Consider the following 27,139-nt stretch of genomic DNA (forward strand, 5'->3'; position numbering starts at 1 on the left):
TTATAAAACTACTAACAAATCCAACTGGCTGAGTGGACAATTAAAATGTGTTTTAGAAAAAGGTGGATTGACTATTCAGAAAGATCAACACAATATTAAGACAGAGCACATACTGTATACCACCCAATTCCAGAAACAATAGAAATGCCAATTTCATTCCCTAAAAGACTGTAAATATCAGTTTTTTGCATGACAATCTGTGTCATGTGCAAGGTCAAACTAGCAGACATGGATGTTTGAGCTCCTTTTAGTGCTTGGTGTTTTGCACTTATGTCCATTTCAATATGGCAGTGTTCTGCAATTAAACATACAACAAACGAGAAACAAAAATAACACGGAATTGCAGAATTAAAAAGTAGTCCTGTCAATCAGTAATAACCAGCTAACTTGTGCTCAGAAAGGTACACCAATGAGACACGGCTGTTTTATTTTCCATCATTTCCCCTGTCTGGGCCTGTGCCACCCTCTCAAATTTGAACAAGGCCCTGACTGTAGTGAAGAAGGCAGCAAGAGATGGCGGAGAGCAGGGAGCACGGACCAGGGAGCAGACTGCGGTACAGAGCGGTACTGACTTGTACAAGACGGGTCTGTCCTGCAGGGCCTCCATGGCCTGGCTCAGCACTGGAGTGATGTCACATGTCTCCTGGGTCAGCCCCCTGCACTCATCTGGGAGGAAAAGAAAGGACTCATTGAATGAGCCAAAGACACAATGGACTGCCGTATGCCATTTGCCTTTTTGAACTAAAGACGGGCAAAAGGCATTTCACTGCTATTCATCAGATCACGCACCATTTCTGCCCAACGAGCCAAAGGATTAGCTCACACGTCAGGAGATTTTGCTGTAATCAACTCGGCAGCTCAAAGAGCCTCTTTTGGCCTGTGGCCCACCATTCCCTGGAACTGTGGGACATCTTTCCCACAGTTAATGCGGAAAATTGAACACCATCATTTTTTCCACGATACACAATGTTCTTATGTTTGACAGGAAAAAAAGGGTTAGCACATTTCAAGCAAATGGGGTTGAATATTCAAATATCAAATGCACACCTTCTGTTAAGGATGACCAAAAACAACTTTGTGTATTAGGTGATTTCATAGAACTGACAAATGATACAGAAAGAGAAAAGGGAAAAAATAACTGCCAGCTATTATAAGTACATGGCTGTGATTCATGTGATCCGTAACTGCTGAGTAATTAAAAACAAAAATCCAAGGGGCACTCAAGAGACTTAACGGACTTTCACACTAAGTGCAGGTTAAGCAATCTGACCCAGATTATCACAGATTCAAGCCTGGGTCATGTCACTTAGCCATCTGTGATTGGTATTCCTAGAGTGGTGGTGCAAATATTTCATAACTACATACATTTAACTAGTTTTTCAGCCCAGCTGATCCCAAAGCACTTTAAGTATAACGACTGAATTAAAAGGAAATTTAAGAGAGGTCAGAAAATGCAAATCCAAAGTGGAAAATAGCCTGGGCACTGGGTTAGTACCCCTATTCTTATGAAATGTGTCATGGGACTTTTAATTTGGCCCAACACAACTAGGAATAGCATAGGCCAAAGCTCTCTCAGGTCCCAGAGAAACTTCCCAGGTGCCTACAGGCTTGATGTCAGTGTGTGATGCTTCTCTACCCTACTTGTAGCTTAACCTTCTGTTTGTCGCTGCAGAAACCGTACTGTGTGGCTTGATTGGTGTGAGAGTCAGGAGAATCTGTTCACACCTCCTTATATAACCATGTGTCACTCTATGCTGATACATAAAGGCAACCAGTGAATTTGGGAGCTTGTTCAGTAAAAAAAAAATAAGTGGAGATCTTTTTTACGAAAGAAAAAATCCAAACATGAACAACAAAGAAGCCAATGTACAATACCAAAGATCTTTTGATGAAATTTCCCTACGGGATTAATAAAGTATTATCTAGATAGATAGATAATACTTTATTAATCCCGTAGGGAAATTTCATCAATTTCCCTACGGGATTAATAAAGTATTATCTATCTTACAAAATTTAGACTGTCACAAGAAGTTTTTCATGATCAATGATTAGTTGTGGAAAAAAAAGCACAGAAACCAAATAAAGGGTACAGCAAGTTTGCAGCAGGTTGCTTTCCATTTTATACAATACTCACCAGTTTAAAACAAGTTGAAAGGTTTTATTCTGATGATCTAAAATATTACCACAACTTTGTCTGGACTGCAAGACTCGGTGGCACTTCCCCCTGCCGCTCGGCATCACACAGCAGATTCCGTGTACTCACTCTGAGCCCACCGGTACAGCTGCTCATACGACGTCTCCTGAAGAAGAGCCATCTGCTCCATGATCTCAAGCCTGCAACCAAACAAGTGGTGACAACTGTTAAAGCAGAAAAATTAAGAGATGAACATCTGAACGTACTGTTTTATCTGTTGGCAGATTTATGGCTGTTTGATAACATAAATACACTGTTGTGGGTCAAGGAAAATAGAAAACATAACTAGCACAATCATTGAGGTTAAGCAGACCAGCCTTAATGCGCTCGATCAGCAAAGGGTTATATAAAGAAAGCTAATGTCATTATGGAGCGTATGGCACACCACCTCCTCTGTGAACTTGCTTTAATCCCATCTGTGAGACACCAGTGTACCCCAAGACATAACAGTAATAGATCTAGGAAATCTCCGTTGTTGTATTATGATGTACTGTTGAATTGGACACAAAAACAGTTTTGCACCAGGGGATAATAATAATTAACTGAAGTATCAATTGACTCTGTGAACTGAGTGGATAATATGGTACAACACTCTGCTTATTCCTAGAAAAATCTTATATTCTAAGAATCATAGGTTTTTATCCTGTCCATACCACTCACAGAGACTCAAATGGCAATGATGTGTGCGGAACATAACCATTTAAATAGTGGTAGTCGCACTTTAATGTGACAATACCTGGAAGAAAGGGCCTAAAGTGACCGAAAAATTCAGGCTAGCACAAAAATATATTTTGAATGCTAAATTATACATTTTGGAGCTAAACCAATAAGCAAAGCCATTAGAATGTTTTTTATGCCACTATTCACAGAATCATTCTTCCTTTATTGTAAAAGGACTCAATGTGAAGGGTTTTCCCCAGTCTCTCCCTTGTAGCAATGCAGAAAGAAGCCTCACTAACCCTGCTGTCTGCTGGTTAGTCCTCAGGAGGATTTTCACATCATCGTGAATCTGCTTGACTCGGCCCAAGGCCTTGAAGAAGTCCTGCAGGGAGGGGAAGAAAGTGTGTGAAAACAAAGCTCTCTACAGAGGTATTTATAGAATACAGAATATTCAGTATTTTACACTTTATATTAACCTTTTTATTGAACTGCAAATGACATCTTATGCAGTTTTATTGGGAGTAGTATATGTTCTCAACACGGTTATTAAGTGTAACCACACATTGTTCATGCTTCTCCTAACTACAAAGCTTCTTTCAGAAGTCAGAAGCTTTCAAAATAATTCTGAGATTGCCCAAAGGTTTATTTATTTATTTATTTATTTATTTTTTATTGCTCTAATTCTTTCCAGACGGCTCCCAGGTCCACTCAGCCTGCTTTCCAAATGAGTACTAGGGGTTAATCCTTCCAGGGGTAATAGGCCGGCCGGAGGGTGATGTTGACCACATCACCTCCATTTCCAGTGTCAGATGGTTGAGAAAAATGGTGGCCCTTGGCTCTTTATGGCCTGAAAAGGGGATCTAACCTACCTACCTACCTAACCTACCAATGGACACTTATGAGTACTGAGTACCTAAAATTAACTAAATGGGTTTGCTAAGTAAAATATCTAATTAATGCTCTGGAGCTGAACATATAAACTGGAGTATTTATGTACATAAAGAGCTGGAGTATTTTAAAACTAAGCAGTCAGTCCATTTTGATTTTGACTGAAGTTAAAGTGGCAACATTGGTTGAAAGAGTCTTTCCGATCAATCCAGTCTCTAAAGACCAGCGGTTACTGTCAAGACATCCATTTTGTCCGCACTTCCCTGACGTACGAGCGAACACTGTGTTCTCTGTGTACCTCGGTGACTGGGGTGTCCCTGGATCCCCTCAGTACATTCATCTCCTCTGCCGTCAGCTGGAATTTGGCCAGGAAGGCCTGTGCAACCTGAGCTCGGATTTCCAAACGGTGGCTGTGAGGGAGGAGAACGCATTGGATGAGAAAAGAATGGGAGGGCATGGAGAATGGAGAAGAAGGAGACAGGATGAAGGAAGAAAGAAAGAGAAAAGGATAAGGATTAGGAAGAAATAGGATAAAGGTCAAACAGAAGAACAGATGAAAGAAAGTTTTCCATGAGGTCTGCGTAAATGTCGTGAACAAAGTAAAACAACTAAAATAAAGGAAAAGCTTAAAAGAACACAAAATATGATTTTTGCAATTTTATATACAAAACAGACACATCTGACTGAAAATGCACTCTTTACAATGATGAGGTATGTATCATTGTGCTTTACATAGGAAAGTATTGAGGTCTTGCACATACTATATAGTGGGCTCACAGAAAGTCTTTGATTTGAATGAACCAAACAGTGTGAGACCATGCAGAAATTCATACAATACTGAATGTCTGAGGGACACACTATCGCTGTAAAAGTTTACTTTTTTCTTGAGTTTTTGTTAAAACGCCCACTAGATGGCTGTCATGCTCTTCTCATCCTATACTGGGTCTCTTCCAGACCCAAAAGTAAATGTGAATCTTATAAATTTAAGAAAAGATTAATAATTCAAAGACCAGTCAATCAGCAATCAACATTGCTTAGCTTCTTTGGTGTTGATTTAAGTGAATTAACATATTCTCATATTTACATCAAAATGCTCCTCTATTTGAAGAAGTGAACTTTTGTTATTCAGCGGCATTCCTATTTTCCAATATTCCGTTGGTATTACTCTGTCACAATCCTCATAAATTTACACTGAAATGCGCTTTATGTTTCACTATGACTCAGACAACATTCGGACTAAGCATTCTGACTTCATGGCTATATGAAGAACATTACGTTATTAGAATCTGTTCTTTATTTGTAGTTATTAAGTTTTTATCTTCGAGCTTTTAGCAGAGAGAGAAATGATAGTGCTACCATTGTGGAACTAGGGCCATTTTACTAACCACACCCTCCAGCGAAATATATATATATAAAATGGTCAACTTATATAACTGTCTTTCTCGCGGCGTTCTTTCACTCTTCTATTGATACTGTTACTATTGGTACTATTACTAATAAGGGAATTCTTCATCTAGCCACACTGTGAAAACTCTACAAGCTGAATGCTTGTGTAGAACAAGCAGAGCCCTTTGGATGTTCTGTAATAAAACCACAATGACACCAAAACATAAAATCCCCTTTTCACCAACATTCCTGGCACATACAAATAAAAATCAGGAGCAACATGGGAACCAGGCAGCATATCGTTACCTCCTCAGAGAGGAAGACAAGAACAAGGAGAAAACAGAAACTAGCCAACTTTCTGTTCACAGTGGGGACCCAAGTGGAGGTGAGGTTCCTCGGGCACAATGGTCACCATGGCAACAGTGCTCCACAGAGAGAACACTCACTGCCAAAGACCCTGGGAACACTAGGCCTCTCACTCTCTTTCTCTCTCACGAAGGCATAATGTTTGGGAGGATTATTCCTCCATCTTCCCCCACTCTCTTTCCTCCATTTTAAGAGTGAATGGAGAGCTGACCTCTGACAGAAATGAATGTCCACTCTGCTCTGTATTTTCTGCCCCAGCTTTTAGAAAAGTCATCTGTTCTATGCAATTCTACACCCACGGCGAGGCACTGATTTTGACTTTCATTCGTTCTTTGTTGTCATGTGTTACAGTTGCTGCGGGGCTTGAAAAGAAAAAAACAAATTTTTGAGGCTCAAAGCAAAAAGTGATATTTTGCTAGCAAACAGAAGATTGCATGGTCTATTTTGTGATTGTTACATCAGATAGTTAAGGTATGAATATTGCATTGTTGGAACAGATGACAAGTTAACAGACTTATGCAAGAAGACATGCAAATCTTAAAATACTTCTACCTCTGTCTTATATCTGTTTTTTGTATACTGCTGTCTATGGTTCTTATGTTAGCTGACTTCTGATTATGTATGTATGTGTAGTATATGGGTCATAATACCATATGTGCGGAAGGGATAGGAATTTGGATTTGGGAATTTCCTCCTTGTATTTTGGTTAGATGCTCTTACTGTACTCTGTTATTAATTGCTATTGATAATGTTATTAATCAATAACTGGGTGGAAGGGAGAAAAATAATTTATTCTGAAAAGCAATAAAAATACACAGAAAAAAACTTTTGTACTTTTTCCATATAAATAATTAAAACAAATGTGTCCCAATGAATAATTCAAGGAAGATATGGCCGATCCTTCCAAAATAACCAAAATACACACTTAGTGAAGCAGCTCCCTTCCTTCTCACATTTTCTACAGTTTAAAACCTACTTTAATGGACTATAAAATCAACATGTAAGTGTAAAAAAAATAAGAAAAGCTTTGGTTGGTTCACCTCACCTTCCTGCATTATGTGTACCAATCAAGTATTGGCTCACAAAACAATACTTGGAATGAATGTAAATATCCATACATTTTCAATAATTTCCAAAACTGGGTCACAGTAAGATGGAGTTTTAATCCAGCAGACTCATGTAATTACCCTCTTCAAAATCTTTTGTATTCAACAAAAAACATCTCCAGGCTCCGCTAAACAGAGGTCAAGGTAGGTCTGGTACTTGATTTACAATGCATTTTTCATTTATACAGGTCTTTCAATAAGATCCAAATGCTTCAGAAATTATACAGCCACTGCTAAACCAAGTACTGAGAGTCCATCTCTAGCATGCTACGAAAAGCCTATATAAAATGCTTTATAAAGATGTACTACCATTTAGAAAAAATATAATGCAGTTGAACATTTTAAAAATACATAATTTAAACTTCTTTAATGTGAAACATTTAATTTTTTTGGTTTCCTAAAGTTTGAAATCACTAAGTAGTGAGGTGAAAAAACTAAAGTGTGCTGTCAAGACCTTTCTCCTGAAAGTTATTTATAGCCTGCAGGGTAATACTTTACACTGATTCTTTTTTACTTTTAACACTGTTTATGTGTTAAAGCCCCCTGACATTCTCTAGGGATGGTGCTGCTAAAATGTACCCTTTTGCTGTATAATAGACTTGTAACAGACTCCTACACTTAAACTACACAACAAAATACTGAAACGAGACTTTTTATGTGAGATGATTTTAATTAGGTTTGTTATTCCAAAAGTGTTGAAGACTTGCGTAAACAGTAGCCTGGTTATCCTCTGAAATACATACTCATGAACAGAAACGGAGACAACAAGCTTCAAAAATGTGTTGTGGGAGTCTGAAACAAGCATCCCATCCATGATGTCAAAGTTGATATCACCATTTCATTCAAGATGAGATCCTCACATCAATTAGCTTCTAGCTACTGAACGAGCTACATGAGGCAAATGGCCTCCTCTCGTTTGTAACCTTTCTTAATGTTCTTATGTTCCTTTAGAAACCATCTCTGGAGGGCAAGAGGGGGTTAAACAGAACACACACCAACCTTTCCTTAAGAGGTCACTAGGGCCTCGGGGAGAGCACTTCAAAATGTATCTCGGTTGTTAACCACGGACATCATCCTGCTTCCCCAAACACACCAAGGGCTTCTTTCGAAGCTCCGAATCCCATCAAATTACCCAGGAGGTTTCCCAGGCCTGGGATGGGCGGGGTAGGGAGGTACTTAATGGACTTTGACCGTGAGCCCAATTCTGAAAATTACATCTGACAAGAATATGTTTCTTTGTTTGCTTGTTCGTGTTTTTCAGTTGTTGTGTTTGGGAGCACTTTGAGCAGGTATATTGTAGATCAGGCCTGGGAACCCCAATTACTTACTACCTAGGAAAGGGTAACAAAAAAGACTTAAATTTATAAGCAATATCTTTTAAATAACTGATAGCCAGAGAGGAAAGAAGACACATTGGCAATTACAAGGGATACACACTGTTTGATAGCATCTAGCCTGTAATAGAATTTACAGTATATACTGTAGTGCACCATGGGGACTGTAAAACAACAGTGGACAGTTCTTGCTAGCTGGTGTGCACTACCTTTTTTTTTTAATTGTCACACTGCGCATAGATAAGTAAAATTCAAAACTGTCTAGCTTGTGCTCTTTTAAGAAGAAAAACTGCTGTAAAACCCCCCTCCATCACTAGGTGGGTAAAAAAAGACATTGGTAAAGCACGTTTTTTTTAAGGCATCGGTGTTGTACTGTACAAAGAACATTAAAACGCTTAAGTCAAAATCAGCTAAAAGACTAGTAACTATATTTTATACTTGATACATTTATAGTGGTGTTTTATGAAATCTAGCTTCTAAGATTATAATCCATTCCAATGTAAGGCTTAATTATGAAATGGGTAATTAACTTGGCTTTCCAACATGCTTTTTTTAGCACTGCGCAAAAGTGTTACATCACCAGTTCCCATGAAATATGCTTCAGGCATCATGCAAAAATGACTTAAAAACATCACCAATGACTCAGTGCTACAGTATAAACCATGGGGCACCAGCCACTTTCATGATTTAGTTTTTATTTAATATTAGCCATCAAGAAACACAAATATCATTAACTCATTTGGACTTGATGGTAATTTTCTATTTTTCTTACAGAGCACATAAAAACAGAAGGCTGCTCAACACATAAAGTGTCCAGCACAAACTGTTAATACAACCTTTATCTTTTTTTTTGCTCTCATTCCCTATTGGATCCTGGCTCTTTATAACTTAATTATAGAGAGTTTTCAACAGGCCACATTCATGAACCCTGGGAAGGTGTGGGGCTCAGAAGAGGCTTGAAATGCTGCTGTAATCAGGTGCTCATTGTCCCGTACTTCTTGCACATTTGTATAATCGTATGTCTGGGATCCTTTAATGCAAAACTTGAAATGGAGGGTGGGGATTTAGATAGATCGAGAAACAGGAATTTTGTGTGGTAATGGAAATGCTTTCGTTTTGTACAGTATGCGGAATTCTTAAAAATAACACAATGTAAAACATAATCTAATTGTTCCCTAAGAACAATCTTTAAAGAAAGCAATGCCTCAGAGGAATATGTTTGAGGTACAGGAGAAACAGCCTTAAAGACAAAAGGCATCACTGCTTTTCAAATGGGCATAGTACTGAAAAGATCAGAGAGATAGTTGGCCTACAGTGCCGGGGAAAATGTGTGAGCCCCTACTATAATTAGTGGAATTACAATTTTCCATTATGATACCCTGATTTAATTGTCACTCACGTTTTCATAAATAACAAAAGTGTTAAATGTTTTTTGAGACATAATTGTGTTTGAAGCTGTAAAAAAAGAACAAGAATCTGTGTATATGAAATAAGTGAACCTCTTGTTTAATTACATATGAGTTTACTTAACACATTTAATACGTTAATTAGAATCAGATGGTTAAATAATTGAGAGGAAAGATCATGTGTCACAACTGAAAAAGATTTCAGGACCTCATAAAAGGGATTTTTGTCTTTGTGTGAACCAAGTAAACGTCATTTTATACAGTATCGTCTTTTATTAAGTCTAATAAAGTCTTTGTCTATGTACATTTTAGGTTTAAAATGAGAATACAGACAAACCTAAGATATTCACAAACATTTTCTTGGCAGTTTATGTTAGCTTGGCATTATGAAGTGTTTGCAACCTAAGGCAGACATTCAGACAGGCATGTAAGTGCTCTGGAAAACTTTTTTTTAAAGGTTCCTTTACAAAATTAAATGTTAAAAAACTACCATGTGAATGTTTAACTACATGAAGTTTCAACACTATTTTTAACACTGGTCTAAATTCATTTCACTGTTATTCTTAAAATAATACTTTTTTTTATCTTTGGCACTTCTTGTTATTCATCACCGGGTCAAAACCCAGTAATGTCTGGACAGTTTTGTGTCAAAACACAGTAATGTCTGGACAATTCTTACCAAAAAAAAAAAATCCACAGCCTGCAAAATAAGCATTCCCATCAAGTCTATGCACCGAACTCGAAATGAGTGACATCATGACTCGGCCTTTCTAGTTTTCCTCACGCAGACAGAGATATGGAGACCCATGAGGCTGTATACAAATACTATATGACAGGGTACATATGAATCAGCTTATAGACAGGCACGCAAACCTACAACACCTATAAGTGCTCCTAGTGAGTGCAAGGGACACCATCTCAAGGAAGGAGGCTTGTGACTATCGACCTCTTGCCTCCCTTGGTGCTGAGGACTATAATTAAGGGCTATTAGCTGGGATGGTTAATATGTGGCCGCCTTGTCTCCAAAGGTGCTTGAAAAAACAGAACCACTGGCTACAACTGCCAATAAGCACTCTCACAGAAAACTGTCTTAATACTAGTTTGGTTCAAAGAGAACTGGACCTACTGCCACAAGGTGACACCAGATCTTGGAAGATAAAAGCCTGCAGATCATAAAAAACACCACACTCTTAATGTCATAAAATTAAAGAAAAGGTTACATGTTTGATAAGATCTCACAAGTTACCTTGCAGTAAGATGTTTTTCACTCTTAACATGTCTTAACAATTTTGAATTATTTGCTAGTTAAAAACAAGGTGTACATTAAGCATGGCAGCAAACAGAAATAGAACAAAGACTTGCAAATACAAAGGAATTTAAACATGTGGTAAGACATTTGTCCTTCCTCAGACTTAAGTAACAAAAACCTGAAAGACTCTAAGGAAACATTTTGAAGTCTCGCTCTTAGGAAGAAGCACCTCCTGTGTCAAGACTGACTGCAGAGTGGCTGGGATCTGGCTGTACCCAAACTATATCACAAAAAGGATGCAAAACAGCGAAAACAAACTCATAACAAGTGAAAACATAAACTAATCCCATCAGCTGGGAAATGAACTATGTTCAACCAGAACTGAAAACAACAAAGACAAATCAGACCAATTCAAATTGGCAATATAGCCAACCTTTATTAATGTGTCCAGCCAATTTCTTTCTGCACTACACTAACCAGAGATGACTCCAGCTAGAAAACTAAAGCTAAAAAACTAAACCTCAACCACAAAACTAATGTAAAGTATTCTTGATCAGGTAGGTTGTTTTGGGGAAAAACGTTTTTATATCCACTTATGCTGATGTGCTGTGCCTCTTTGCAATGTCACTGTGGAAATGTCAAGTGACAGCAATTGTGTATGTTGCTAATGGGTTTATTTTTACTTTTATGTGGAAAAATGTCTTCCTTCTTAATTTTTTGTAGACAACTCTTTAATTGGTTGAGGGCAGAGCTGTGCTGGCGAAGAATAATTGATGAAGAGTAGTATTCATAAAATTCCACTTCCATATGTGATCTGATATAAGATTGCCAACACTGAAATCTCCAAACCTTTGTCAAGAACAGAAGCTGTCTTTTTGGAATGTCTGTCCACTATGTAATTTTCAGGGGATGCTTTTGTATGCAAGATGACTAAGATCAAAATGTTCCCATAACAGGACTGTTGGACTGTAGATGTTTGATAGTTATGAATGGAAAACTCCTTGGAACTCCTTCAAAAGTTACACAAGTATGTATTTGACCTGGAGATAATCCATGTCTGTGACAAAATGCACAGTAACTGGGACTGTTTTCTGTAATGAGTCAAAGCTGGAGTGCTACTTTGCTGCAGTCACCAAAAACTGTCCACAGAGCAGTTTCTTCTCTTAGCCAGCATTAGTCCGCTGCTATTTCAAGCTATTTTCCGATAACATCTGAAAAATTCAAAGCCTTTAAATAACTCTCAATTGCTGTGGACTGACCCTCATCACATACGAAAAAATAATGGCCCAACTTTCATCTTCCACAGTGACCTGGCAGCATTTTTTCTAAACTACCTTGACAGGCATAGTGCTTAACTATGACATGGACTTCAGGTTTTGTATTAAAAAAGTCTACCACATTTCTGGCATATACATTTGTAAGCTATTGTTCAGTTGTTATAAGGAATGCCAGATTGTGGAGTTTTTACTTTACATCAGAGTTTCCTCTAAGTAATACAAAGTTTAAGTGCTGAGAAGAGTTAGCATGCATTAGATTAAACCTTTTTGAGCTTCCTACAATGCACAGACTGTCTCTCAGAAGAGTGTTAAGGGAAGAAAGGAGCAATAGCTTTATTCTGGATTTATATTTATCCCTCAAGCAGACTGGCTCTGTTCTGCTTTGCGTTTTAAGGATTTATTCCAAATACCTAGATTCTCATTCTCCCTGTAGGCAAACTCTGGGCAAATTGCCCACTCCATAGTAAATTATATTGAAGGGACTTTTTTGCTCACAGATAGCACACATGGGAAAGCACGTCCATTGTCTTCTGACAATCTGGATTAGATCATTTCTCCATTGCTTTCATGTGGAATTCTTCACTGCTAAATCTCAAATTTACTATGCATCATTTGACAGTTCAGAAAAGGGTGACATGGAGGCACAGGTCACAAAATGGAGTATTATTTAATCTTTAGTAGGGCACAGTAAATGCACAGCTTAATCTATCCAATGCTACAAAGTAAGAAAAAAATCTCCAATCCGGTCACTGAAAATACAGAGGACATATTCTTGTTCACTGGTACTAAAAAACACACAGAAAGACAAAGAAAAGGGAAGGGAATCCCATTCTGAAATGAGCAATTTTATTTTTTTAACAAGCTTCTTTCTGTTTTATTAATACGTGCATCTTTAAAAAACAATGGAGAAAAATGGATTTTAGAATGTGACACAATGCCTTAAGGATTCTACTCCTTGCCCCGCAGAGAGAGAAATAAAACAAAAAAGTAAAACAAACCCAATTTAAATGACAATAACCTGGAATAGAGAATTCCTCCCTTGAGCATAGTGGTTTTTTTCTCATCATTAATTTGAAACACCTCTGATACAGAGTACCTCAGGTGTGTTACCCTAGGTTCAAGTGTATATAGTTACTCACTGTGAGTGGTAGTTTTTTAACAAGGTGCCCAGGCTCTGTGTATGTTGCCCTGAGGGGTGCAGCTTTGCAATACAACATTTTGACTCTCTCTCACAGCACTTTGATCATCATGTGCATGTGATGGGGGAAACGGAGTCCCAAAGTGTGGTTGCTGTCAGTCTGGCGTGTGTAGGCTTGCAGCCACTGAATCTCCTTCGCTTGATTACAGCAGTGGCCGCACGCTCGTTTGTTTATTTCCCAGCTGTGTTTAAGTGCACAAACCAGCAATTTTAATATATTTATAGAACAAGCCCTTGTCTTCATTGACATGAAAGACAATCATTTTTTTTTTTTCGCACCACAGGCCATAAATGCCACAGAATGCTCCACGTCGCTGCAGATGGTATTCGATTTGGCAGCGGATGAGGGCAACTTCTGTGGCCCACTTTCTCAGTCTCCTCTGTGCACGTGAGAGAAGGACGCGGTAAGCTTGGAATTTGGGTCCTAGTTCCTCAAAATGCAATGCTCTTTTCCAAACTGTAAAAGGCATATTTCCCCACCACCAACAACTCCATACACTGAAATTACAGATACTTTGTTGTATCAATTATTAGGAAAATATGGGATGTATGATAACACTGAGTTACTTTATTGATACAGAACGACTAAAGAAGTCTTGGGCGCTAAATGCTAGTGTTCAATTAACATGATATAATTACAATATATATATTGATCTATAGTAGATATTTATTACAGTTAATCATGTGTAGTGAATAACACCAGTAGAATAGAGGGAAGATACCAATAATGTAGGAACTAACAATATCTGTGACAGTATATTTGTTGTATTTCTTGAATCTGTAATAGATGCCAAGAATTACCTAGCATATGACAGGTAGTGATTTATAACCCTTTTATGATGCCCTTATTATGTGCAGACACAAACAGACAGAGTGTTTTCTCTTCAATGTGAGGCTGTATCAGTGCTCTAGCTGAACCAACAATTTAAGAAATCATAGCGCTTTTCCCTCTCCACAATTGAACTCTTTACTCTCTCAACTTCCTTAATCGTCTTCCCTTGTGAAATATGAAGCTAGAGGGGTCAATTACCCATTAGAAACCATTAGCATATAAGCTTTGTAAAGGAAATTCAGCTATCATAAATGATTTGTAAGTTTTGCCCTTATGAAGGCAACTTCAGTCATTGATGCATAAAAGCAGGAGAAATATTCTGATATAAAGAGATTCAGAGCAGCAATATTGCTTTATAAACAGAAGTGCGACTCTGTGATGACTCAGCCTAAGGCTGCATGCATTCTTTTATTTCCAGCTACAGACCGGCCTACTGTACCACTGCGACTTCACTTTGTCCTCCAAAAACAAAGCCGTCTGTTGCAAATGCAGCCTCAAGGATCTAAACCCTTTAAAAATTACTACAGAACTATCTACTACTGAGTCACTACACTGCCTTTAACCGTTTCTGTTATGTTAAGATGCTGGAAACACCTAGGCTACTTTGTTGCTGTCACCAAACACAGTCCACAAAGCAGTTAGTTCTTGCAGCAAACAGCAGCAGACAAAATACAGATACTGTATATGAGCAAGGGAATCAAAATGTTCCTGCCTGTCTCTAGATCAAAGTTCCTTTGAACATTGCTGAGAAAGCAAATTTAGAATGTCAATGTAAGATCTTGAACGACAACACCCCAACTGTGAAAAAGTAGTTAAATAGACACAGTATCACTAGATTTTCTCTTTACATTTGCTGCCTTATAGTAGTAAACTGATCACGTCCTGTCCCATTCTGTAAAAAAGTATAGAGTTAAATAAGGATTCTGTGCAAAATCACCTGAAAATCCCTCCTAAAGTATATTTAGTGCTCCTACAGCACATTTTTCACTCCCACTGCACCATCCATGCCAAAGCAAGATGATGCTGTTTTTAGAGCACAAAGTGTCCTAGCCTGGCGTTAAACAAAGATATTTACTGAACTGCTTTGGCAGAGCATGTACTGGAAATCTTTCTTCACCGTTAATCGACAGCAAAGCAGCAACTGCAGGACTAGGATGTTCATAAATCAGCGGTTTTCACAGATACAGCGCAAACGTGCTCTCACTGCAGTCAGGAGTCACCTGTCCCAGCCCTGGTAGGGCACCGGAGCTCAGTGGATTGGAATACAACAGCAAGATTAGAACACTGAAGCAAAAAGGAGAGGTTTTTAGATAATAAATGTAACCCTGATAAATAACACCCAGGCTAAAACTGTTCCTATGTTTTAGGATTATCTACTGTATTATAACAGAATTTTGTAGAAAAAAAGTTAAATTCCCTGGAACCTTCAAATGATGTGTCATAAGCACTCAGATGAAAAGGAAGGATTAGACTTGTCAATTTGACATTGCTGGTAATCCTCAATTACATGTTAACGATATACCTGTCAGGTCTGTAGAAAAGGTCAAATAAAACCCTTGAAAGCCTTTTCTGAAATATGGCATTGCATAGATTTGACAAAGCTACTGTACAGTATAACTGCAACTTTCCACTACAATATTTTGTCCTCTCTTTCTTGAATGAATTCTTTGACATTTTGGGGGAGATTTGGTCATTTAAAGTGGTCAATTCCTTTTTGCACATACCCAGACTACCTTCAAGACACTGTAACTTGTAAACTAACTACACACGTTACTGGATTCCAAAATCCCCTTCATGGTGACACAGGTTGAGAATGTTTTTTACTGTTATTAGAATTTTGCTGCTCCACCTAACACATTCAAGAAGCTGGCCATTCTTAGAGTAGCAGAAACACTGATGAGCAATTGTTTGATTATTATTCCAATTATTATTCCAATTTAATTATTGTGTACCAACCTGAAGAACAAAGGTGCACTGGTGCAAAAAATATTTGTTTCCAAAATGATGATTGTTGTTTTGCAATTTTAACCGCAAAGCAAAGCCAAATGCAAAGCTTTTCCTTCAAGTGATGCCTGTTGCTGTAATTAGAACTTATTGAATAGAAAGTTGGTCTTCGCATACATCACAAGCTCCAGGATGGCAATCTGGTAGAAATAGTCTTTGCAGTAATCATCATTAGCTCGACATTGTGGTGTGTGACACATCCTTGAGTGGATGCTACTTGCTCCAGCATACACACATTCTCTTGGCCTTAACTCAGCAAAAGTGACTCTCTTTTCCTGATTAAGTATCTTTAAAACTAATGCAAACACCCTTTCAGTTGCACAGTATATAAGCCATTTCAAGGCCTGTATTCTTTCTTAAACCTTCAAAAAAGACACAATCTTTTTTCCTGGCATCATTTTGCTAATTTCACATTTCTGTACCAGTGGTTTACTGCTTACTTTTGTATCAGAAGAGAATCCATCAGACCTTGATATTGGAACAGGCTGAATTCCCTCTTACTAATTTTTGAATGCTCCAGCTTTTTGTCAAGAATGTTAATATTTGAATGATGTCCTTTATTTTGTACATGACAGGAATTTCTGTTTTAACTGAGAGATAACATCTGAACCCTGATAATGCAAATGGTGAAAGTTATTTTCAAAGAGATATTTTCTCCTTGTTTCTTCGATTTTCTTCCGTTTCATTTGGCTGTATCTTAATTTTATGGTCTCTTCTGTATTAGAGATTCCCAAGTGAAAGATGAGCATTCATTGAATTCTTAAAGCTCCCGACCAGCCAAATTGACATCTGGATACAACTGCATTTTCAACTTCTGACACATTTGATTAGCAGTAAGCAGAAATTGTTGAGGACGCTTTCAAATAACTCTTACAACTTTCTTGATATATACTTTATGGTGGAAAAACCACCAATATTTCTGCTTAAACCTATATCTATTTGTGATGCTGCTATTAATCTGTGATGGCCAGGAATGGACGACCAGCATGTGAACAATGATGACCACTCTCCTCTGACTCATCTATAAGCTTATTGCTCTTGAACTACCAGACATTTTACACTCTAATCTCCTGTGCTAATAAATTAAGAGTCTGTAGAATATATCATACAAACAAACCAAAATCGCAATTTACAAATTTGTAATATGAATAATTAATATCAATCAATTCCTAACCGACCTCAAAGACAATTGTTCTATGACATGCAAAGACCTTTAAAATGACACTGAAATAGTATATGTAGCATGTGTAGGTTAGAAACTGAAATACCTTCAAGGAATCCTGAGTAGGATAAAAATGCTTTTTGAACAGAAAAAAATTAATTTCCCCTGTCACACCAGAGTATCCCACAAAATCAAAAAGAATTCATGTTGCATATGTATCCAAGGGGACTAAATTCAAAACAATTGCTAGATTGCAAAAACATACATAGTTTTACAGTTACATCATGAAAAACGCAGCAACACAACAAATTCAGTATAAAGTTCCATCATACAGTATATAATTTTAAAAACTACAACTCAATCAATGCAGAATAAGGCTTTTATCTGGGTCCTTGTTTGAATAAAGTACAAAAGAGAAAACAAGAAAAACATATGGAAGGTTCAATTTGACAAAGGCATTTAACATCACAAATTAACATCACCACCTACTCAGCTACAGACACCGGTCGCCTGAAACATGTTTTAATCATGACCCTGAGGTACTGTAGTACAATAAACTACAGAGAAGGAGGAGATATTTCGAGATTTATGCCTATACGATGATTTGCTTACTGAAATGACCTTTGCAAGGTTGCAGGATTCAAGAGTGATTTGCTTGTCCCCTGTGTGGCACCTGAAGGAACACAACAGCCATCAATTTCATAGCGGCTCTCTAAAAAGCCTAAAGAAAAGCAAGTCACACACTCCGTGACGTGGGTATCTCAACCCACTCCATCAGCACTACAAAGAGACTGATCGTCAGTCCTTACAGTAACACAGACATGATTAAATTATGAGATTAGACCAGTAATAAGGTTTTCCAAATTCATTTCCATTTTTATTAATATGTAAGGGTCGCTGCCGGCTGTGTCTGTTCTAAGCAAGAGATCAATGGGATAAGAAAGACAGGATATTATGCAGACTCTTATCAGAAATGCCACTTTGGCGATGGTTCCGCTTCATTAAGTGGACGATTATGCACTGACTAAAAGCAAAAGTGAGCAAGAGACAAAGGCAAAAGTGAGAAAGAGACAAAGGGATTCATAAAGATTGGACAGCTAATTTGGCCTAGTCAATCACAGAGGCAGAAGAAAAACTCTGCTCAATCCAAAGCAGTAACGTTATTTAATTTACTGAAAAAAAATCTCAGTATGGAATCCAAAGAAGAGGAGGGTCCAAAGCCGTATTCTGCACTGCTTACAGAGATTGAGGTGAGTCTCCTCTTTCAGCTGCTTCCCCGAAAACACAGACAGACAGAACTCTGAAGTTAGATTATATTGGTATGAGCTTGTCTTATTGATGCTGAGGGACTATGGCATGATGAAGGAGGACGTAAACGTGCGAGTGTTTAGCAGGAATGTCACAGACATAGTTGACTGAGGACCAGGAGGTGTAATTATGTTAACTGTTTTTGTGTTACCCGCTGTCCCCATACAAGAAGTGCAATTAAAGCAATCACAGCTCAGGGAAATGATATGGACCTAGCTTATGTTGCCTGGCTGGTTTTGATTTTTTCACATTTAGGCACAAAAACTGCACCATCCTCCTTTTTACTTTAGACATTGTATGGAAAAACAGAAATATTCCACATCGCATATGAAATCTGTATGGTCACGCCTATACTGCCTTTCTTGGGGATTAGAGCTAGGCCTTCTTGTACTTTTTCCACTTTCCATTTTGTAGAATTCCCCTTCGAGGCTGTGAATTTCCCTGACGAATCATCTAAGACTCAAATAGAAAACCAGGATGATATGAAGGTGATTCATCTTCCAGGTAAGTCTGGGTTCTAACAAACCCCTGGATCTTTTGGGGTTTGTTCCCACTGTAGTTCAATATAACTGACCCATAATCTTTTGAAAAGACCTTTTACAAGAACCTCTAGCTTTTTAGAATGTTTCCTGGGGTTACAAATTGGAACAATAATACTAATTTTTGGGTTTACGCCTCCTTTAAGTCCATATTAAATCAATGATTGGGTGTCTGGAATTTATGCCATTCAACCCAAAATGAACACTGCTTACACAGTAGTATTTAACACAGAATAATTTCTGCCCATTTCCACATCATTAATTCAAAGCCTATTCAGAGTTATTTAAACAAGTAGAGGACAGAAACAGTTTCTTAAATAAGCAAAGAATGGAGTCTTGTTTGCCAAGTGTTTTTACAACAATAGAGAAAATGCAGGGCAATTCTAAAACCAAGGTCTGTGAGTAAGTAAAAAAAACATGACAGAAACTAAACTGTTTAATTAATGGTTCAATGGACATTATTAAGAAGGAATTCTCTAGTAATAAAAACTATCACAACAGCTATGACTCAAAACGCCTGTTCTAGGAAGATTCTTCAACGTTTATAAAGCACTTTCTAATGCGCTGTCAACTCTACACTAACCTTCACATACACCTTGCAAGGGAATATAAGAGTGATGCAGTATTTGACAGGGCCCAGTTCTGTATTCATAGACAGAATGCCACTGTCTATTCATCAGCACTTGCATTAGTATGGGAATTGCACTGACATGATGTGTTGACTGGAAAGTCCTCAATTAAACTAAGTTCCTGGACCTTTACTGCCTAGTGAGAAACCAATATAATTAGGCAAGGCTGTCTATAATATTTATCAGCAAAGAGTAAAGGTAAAGCAACCACAGACTGCAAAAATCAATTTTTACAAAAATGACCATTTTGAGCATAAGCACTTATTAAATAATATATTTAAGGAATTTTAAACTCAAAATTAGTATGATGAAAGCTATATAAAACGTTGTCTGTTGCCACAAACACCCATTATACATTCTTCTGACTCATTAAAAATGAATCCTTGCAGATTTAAAAGAAAGAGAATGAAGAGGCAGACTTCGCCAGAAGAGCAGAGCACAAGAAAGAAAAGGAAAGACATTGAATGGAACGTCATAGTCAACCATAAGTAAAACAACTGCCCTGTCTCTGTGTAACATGGCTTTTGGACACAACTCTATAATAGGGCTTCAAGATGGAACTCAGATGAGATGATTTCTGGTTCCACAATGGACACTGAATCCACACCCCATACACACCTTCTTCTGTCTACCCTATAATGGAACCTCCACCTTCATCCTCACTGACCGATAGGCCACTACACTGACCCAAGTCCCTTTATCTGCAAAAAGGCAGTTGTAACAGACTTGCAGGTGGCACCAGACTGGTCTTTATAAGCCCTGACTTCCTGTATTTGGGGGGGAGGATCATGATTTTAATCAGAGTGAAAGGTAATATGGTAATAATGCACAGTAAATTCAGAAGACTTTAAGGTGGTAAAAGTATATCAAGAAATAGGAAAGTATTAACATACGATGAATGTTTATTGAACACACAGATAATGTTTGCTAAGTGTTCATCATTGCCATACACATATCCCTGCCTTGAGCTACTGTTGGAAGAGCTGAGTCTCTGAATAACATTTGGTGTCTGCAGTACAATTCCTTAGATACCACCAACCTGTAGGGTTTTATTCATCTTAAAGCTTCTAGTACACAAAAGACTCCTGCCTTTTCTATGTTAATATTTGAAATATAACTTTGACCTTCCACTGCCTGGTACATGGTGCCGACTGAAATACTCATTTAGCACATCAGCCATTTCCCATTTACCTTTCGTTGTCTAGAAAATGCTATTTCAAACAACCACCCATAGCACCTGTACAACAGTGAAAGGAATGCTAAATTAAACAACAATGAAGTCACTTCATGCAGCATCAACTAGTTTCGTTGTGGATTTTATGCACATCCACTTTCAGATCCAACTTTAAGCTTCCACTAATGATTGAATAAAATGAAAAGAGAACATACAATAGACAGACAGAGCCGAGTTATGTGCACAAAGCCTGTCATCGTCGCTGGTAATACTTCCTGTGCAACAATACAAGGGCTTTTCTTTGGTTTGTGTTTTTATGACAGAAGCTTTCAGTGCACCAGTCCTTACATGCACAAAAACTAGCGTGTGTTTGAAGACAAACAATTCAGCCCAACCATGGGGCACAGTGCATTTGTTTTTGTACTCCAATTTCTCAACATTCCTTGTTACTCTTTCCAGTGTGTAAACACTGAAGGATGGTGACTGAGCACCTGTGCAAGCAAAGGGAGAAAAGCCTGTCAGCCTGTTCTTCCCTTTGTTCAACACGAGGACACCTGTACAGCTCTCTGTTGCGAGTAACACTGCATGCTACACAGCAGAGGTCTTTACAAAGTCTACCTCAATATGGCACCTCATGACAACCACATTATCCCATTATTTGAGTTCTAACTTCCAGCTAACTTGCTTGGGTAAACTTTTTTTCCCATTAAGTGAACTCTTTCACCTTGAACTCATAGACCTCTTCGACCAACTGTACAGAGAAAGCAAATAAGTCACTCCCTACCATTGTGTCCCATGGGAGCACAGAATTAAGATTATATCTATCCACTATTTTCTAACAACTACATCCAATTCAGGGTTGGGTGGAGCCACAGCCCATCCCAGCAAGCAATGGGTATAAGCCAGGATACACCTTCTAAAGGACGTCAGATAAGAACCTATGAATACATGAAGAGTTATAAAACAGGAAAAGATAAAAAGGCCCATCTAGCTTATGTTGTTAATTGATCTGATTTCTCCTAGCCATGTCGGTAAAGAAATTGCCAACTCATATAATCCCTTGCGTACAGAAATGGCTACTGATCTCAGTCTCAAAGGTACTTTCCTTCCATTAGCACTGTGGTTTTTATCCCAAAGGATCCTAAACCAACTGTGCACATGGGAGTGTACAGTTAAAATGCAGTATACACCTGTGAAACGTGGCAGTCTTACAAACTAAACTTAGGTCAGGGACATTTAGGTAGAACAGATAATACAGGCCCAAAGCAGATTTCAGCCAAAAGACTGGGCTTAAAATCCTTGCTCTGATTAACAGTGCCATGAGATCTTTAATGACTGAGTAGTCAGGTCACTGTGATGAAGTTAATGAGAGATGCACCTCTCCCTCAATCTGTGCAAAATCTTCTGTACAAGACTGCAGAGCTTGCAAAGTGTCAAAAGATGAATGTCTTGATGGGTGGGCAGGATCAGTGTAGCTACAATGGTTTTTGTTGTGATCTTAGAGATAAAGACACAAATGGCGATTTCAAAATGTGTTTTCAAGAAAAGCTACCTGGACACTGTACATTTATAAAATAAAAATGAATAAACACACCATTAGAAAGGAGGGGATGCTTTCTTTTCTGAGGAAAAAAAGGCCACTGCAGACTGCTGCTGTTGCATCTCTCCAGACTCCCACATGAGGTACTAACCATATGCAACTTAGTGGCACGTTCACCACTCTATTAATTCACCATTGGCACGGAAAGCCTGTGCAACCCAGCAGTGCTTGTGCTACATCTCTCTCTCCTTGTCATCTTATCATTGGAAAGGCCATGCAGTGCCAGTGGAGCATGGAATTACCAACTGTACATCACAGCTGTCAAAATTCATTTGCCAGCATTTGTCTGTTCCAAAAGACCCAGCTCAAGGTCAAACAGCCACAGATTTGTGATTCTTGAAACGCAAGTACTACTCTGTCAACTACGCCATCACAAATTACAACCCTTTTTGTCACATCATGACCTTTCCCAACGACATACAGCAGTACGGACACAAAAAAGCATAATGTAAAATTGCAGCAATTCATTTAGCCCTTTAGATGCGTGATGAAAAATGTGCACCTCAGATGCTATGGCATTTAATGAGTAGTGTCAGAATCACCCTGAGCTGAGAAATGACTGTGCCACTTGATTACTTAATTACAGCTATTAAATACAGTAATTGTTTAGAGAAGTTAACCGAAGCATAGCATATACAGTATTTAAAAAAGTAATGCTATGCTCTTTTGGGATTTTGTGACATTGCAGGTTTCAAAAGATGTCCTTTATTTTTCTGTTTCAAAAAACACACTTTGTCAGCAATTTACAGGTGAGGTTACACTGAGTGGCCACTTTATTAGATACATTACCTAATAGCGAGTTGGTACCCATTTGGCCTCAGAACAGCCTGAATTCATTGGCGGCGCAGACTCAACTAGGTGACGAAAGTGCACAGTCACAGGGGGGCTGGCTCATGGAGACCGCTATGTGTCCCATAGCTGTTGCACATTAGCCGGTGGTGGATCTCTACTCCAAGTAGCTCGTTCCATCTCATCCACAGATGCTCAACTAGATTGAGATCTGGTGATGGGAGGCTACCACATTAAGCTGAATTCACTTTATGTTACTGGAGCCATTCCAGGACCTTCCTAGCCTTGTGGCATGGAGCATCATCTGAAAAAGCCCATTCGCAGATGGGTACACTGCTGCCATGCACCCGATCGACAACGTTGTTCAGATATCCTGTGGCATTCAAACATTGCTCTACTCATATCAAGGGACCCAATGTGTGCCACAAAAACACACCCCACACTATTACACTTCCACCGTCAGCACGCACTGTAGACAGTCAGTCGGGTGGATCCATGCAACGGTGCGATTTTCACCATATCCTGGTCCTCCCATTAACATGAAACCACAGGAACTGGGATTCATCAGACCAGGGGACGTTTTTCCAATCCTCTAGTGTCCAGTATTCCTTAGCCCCCTGCAACCGCATCTTTTTGTTTTTTTGCTGACAGGAGTAGAACTCAGTTCGGTCATCAGCTGCCATACCCCATCTGTAACAAAGGCATGAGGAGTTGCGAGTTCTGATTTGCCTCTTTCAGCACCAATGTTGTACTCCGCTGTTCGTTGACTGACTGTATCCTGTCTGTTACTCTGTATAAGTTGGGTCAGCCTCCACTGGCCACCTTCATCAACGGTCTTTTACTTCCGATGACAGGACCGCCGTTGGCTAGAAGTTATTTAGAAGCTTATTTAACACGACAATGTCGTGTTTGAAAACCCCAGCAGGTTTGCTGTTCCTAAACACACTCAAGTTGGCACGTATGGCGTCAGCTACCATGCCGTGTTCAAAATCACTTAAATTATTTGTCTTGGACATTCTCCCTCTGACTTGCACACTCTATCCATAGGTACGCCGATCTGATTTAAATAGCATTGTCTGCTTTAGGATGCTGACACTGATTAAACACTCAATTACATGGGAAGAGTTGTTGTACCTAATAAACTGGCCATTCAGTGTAAGTCTGTAACAACCCTGCCTACGTAGGTAATAGTAATGAAACACACAGCACATGTTGTTAATTTGTATACTCTATATGCTTGTCCCTCTGTGATATTTAGATTTCAAACAAGCAGAAAGTACTGTAATTAAACAGTGGTTTTTCAATGTAGTAATTCTCTGAGGTTGGGCGTTCAAACTGGCTAGCAGTTAGGCACCTCAAAATGCATAACAATTTAAGATCTGTTTTATGCCTCTTGAAACCTTATAAAAACATTTTAATCTAAGCATTATATATATTTATCATCTCACTTTTGTTCAAACCTAATATAACAGAATATCAGAAAGGCTGCAAAGACATTTTTTTCCTTCAATTTCTGTAATGAGACAGTAGTAGTTCTAGGTTTAAAAACGTTTTCAAAACCAAAATAAAGAAGCACAATTAAGAGTTATCAAGTGTCAGTTTAAAGCAACGATGAATTTTAAAATATTTTGCGACGACGCTTCTAAAAAATAAAGATCAAAAAGGAACAAAGCACATGAGAGCCTGCAGTTGCTTCACCTGAAGAGGCTCAGATTATAAAGCAATGAGAATCTAAATCAGATCCCCGTCTGCTTATTTTCAATTTCAATTGGAATTTACACTGTTAATAACAAAGAACCGGAAATGAAAATCTTATATAATGGTTGAAATTTGCAAATAAATCAAGCGTGTAACAAAAGCTCAGAAAGACTAATGGCAACCAAATTCTGCTTCATCCATGGTCTTCTTACTTGTAATCCTTCATGACATCACTTACTCAAATACTATAAAAAAATCACACCTCTCTTTCTCATATTAATTTTCATTTTTATCCTTCCTTCACCCCATCTCCACCTTTGCTTCAGCCCTTTTGGATCACTTTCTTAATTCTTCATCAATTGGTAAAGTATGGGGGTCCTAAATTCATCGTTCTATGGGCAGGTGGTGAGCGCTCAGCCAAGCGAGTTAAGCCAAAACTCTTTATGCTTAAGCTTTCAACATGAGGATTTTTCTAATTGGCTATTGACATCTAATTTAAATATGCAATACCTAACAATAATTTAAAATAGTAAAAGAAAAGGTACAGAGGGTAAAATACAGGAGCCTTTTTAGAAGCTTGGTTCTGGTCACCATAACTAAAAATATGGTCATGGAGATGCACTAGACAGTACAGTATTTTGGTTCCACGGTAAGTCTTTTGGGAATAAGCTCATTAGCATCAGAGGATAAAGACCCAAGATCCTTCTAAGAAATAGCGTTAAGTAAGATGAGGTTGAAAAAAACATACTGTAGCTTTATGATTGCATGTTTGGATCTATGGGTAATATATGGAAGACTGCTTCACTGTGAAACAAATTGAACGGAATAATTGGTATTCCTCAATCACTGGGGTGATGCAACAACAATTCCATCCAGACTAAAAACACCATCACACCACCTTCTTACAAGAAGGTTTTCAGTAACTTCCCTGCTGAGTATTATTATTAAAACAGTCTGGTGCCAGCAATGTGCACTGTCAGATATATGTGTTATTAACATTTCGGTAGGAGAGCTTTCCAACCCCAACTATAGGTCTTTGATTTTCTTTCTCCTGGAAAGCATCCACGCAGTGATGATAGGTTTTGTTTCTCACAGAGATAGCTACACTGCCCAGCAGAACGGTATGAATAATATAGTTTAAAACCAAAGGTCCTTAAAATCAAGTACTCCATGCAACTTCACTTAAGATGTCTTTTGGCAAAGAATCAATACACGCAATGTGCAATTCAATAAGCTGCACCACACCAAAGTTTAAATAAACATATTTAAACGCCAATATTCATATATAACAGTCAAGCATCTGTCACTTGTTTTGGGAAAAAGCAATACCTGTTATTACAGTACATACAAACCGGAGCAAGCAATGTTGACCCAATGCATTCTAAATTACAAAGCTAATGTCCTCACAAAGCAGAGAGAAAGACCAAGGGGATTCAGAAACACTACAAAGATGCTTTTTGCTTTTTTCCCCCCCTCAGTCTTCCCCCTAAGACCCCCCAAACACACAGTAAAGAGACATGAAAACTGTCTAAATGAGACATGGATCCATTCAGTGTATGGAAGATGAAGAGCTTAAAAGATGTACAAACATTATTAATGATGCACCAAGTTCTTGAAGATTAGGTACAGCAATAAGTGAAGTAGCTACTGAACATGTTTATTGTTGTTACATTCATATGAATTAGAGTTAGGGACAAACTAGAATACAAGAAAGCTTTATTTCTGTATGTGGGAGCTTTGAATGATAAACAGTCTGAAAGCTTCAGAACATAAGAAAGATTACTAAGGAGAGGAGGCCTTTCACCCTATCTAGCACAGGAGTAAATAGTTTTGATCCAAGTTCAATAGATGATGAATATTTCCCTCATATTTTACAACTGAATCTTTCTGAAAAAAAATAAAATACAAGCATTTTGTACGTAGTTAGAACATTCCTTGGCATGTTAATGATATTCTGACAATTTCCTTGAGTTCTATTAAAACTCACCTCTTCACATTTCATTCAATGAAATTTTAATACAACTATACTTAAGATGCCAAATTAAGAAACTAAGGACATGTTTGGTCAAATTAAAATCCAAAGTATTATATTATATCAAACAGGACAGCATATTTAAGAGAAAGTCTTAATTTCGTCATCCAGCCATGGTCCTTCAAGAAACAGGTGGATAATATCCTTGAACCAATAAGCTTCTAGACAGCAAATGATTTAAGAAGACCAAATGACACCCTGAGTTCTAAACCGTGTTCAGAATACATGTACCTGGATCTTTGTCTTAAAGGGTTAATTTTTGTATCTCTATTGTTCACTTTTAAACAAACAGTATTAAAAATACAAAA

At 38.2% G+C, this 27,139-nt stretch overlaps 1 protein-coding gene across 2 annotated transcripts in view; it reads right to left on the bottom strand.

Moving 5' to 3' along the window:
• Positions 1-27,139, bottom strand: part of cog6 (component of oligomeric golgi complex 6) — a 70,391-nt gene that overhangs the window by 35,201 nt on the left and 8,051 nt on the right. For both annotated transcript variants that reach the window (XM_088920663.1, XM_088920662.1), the window contains exons 5-8: positions 4,041-4,152; positions 3,154-3,236; positions 2,264-2,334; positions 573-666 (exon numbers count right to left, since the gene is read on the bottom strand). In XM_088920663.1, the coding sequence (XP_088776789.1) occupies positions 573-666; positions 2,264-2,334; positions 3,154-3,236; positions 4,041-4,152 (360 nt within the window). The remainder of the gene's footprint in view (positions 1-572; positions 667-2,263; positions 2,335-3,153; positions 3,237-4,040; positions 4,153-27,139) is intronic.

This window comes from Atractosteus spatula, chromosome 7, assembly GCF_055471065.1.
Source record: "Atractosteus spatula isolate fAtrSpa1 chromosome 7, fAtrSpa1.hap1, whole genome shotgun sequence".
In the NCBI taxonomy this organism is placed as follows: domain Eukaryota; kingdom Metazoa; phylum Chordata; class Actinopteri; order Semionotiformes; family Lepisosteidae; genus Atractosteus; species Atractosteus spatula.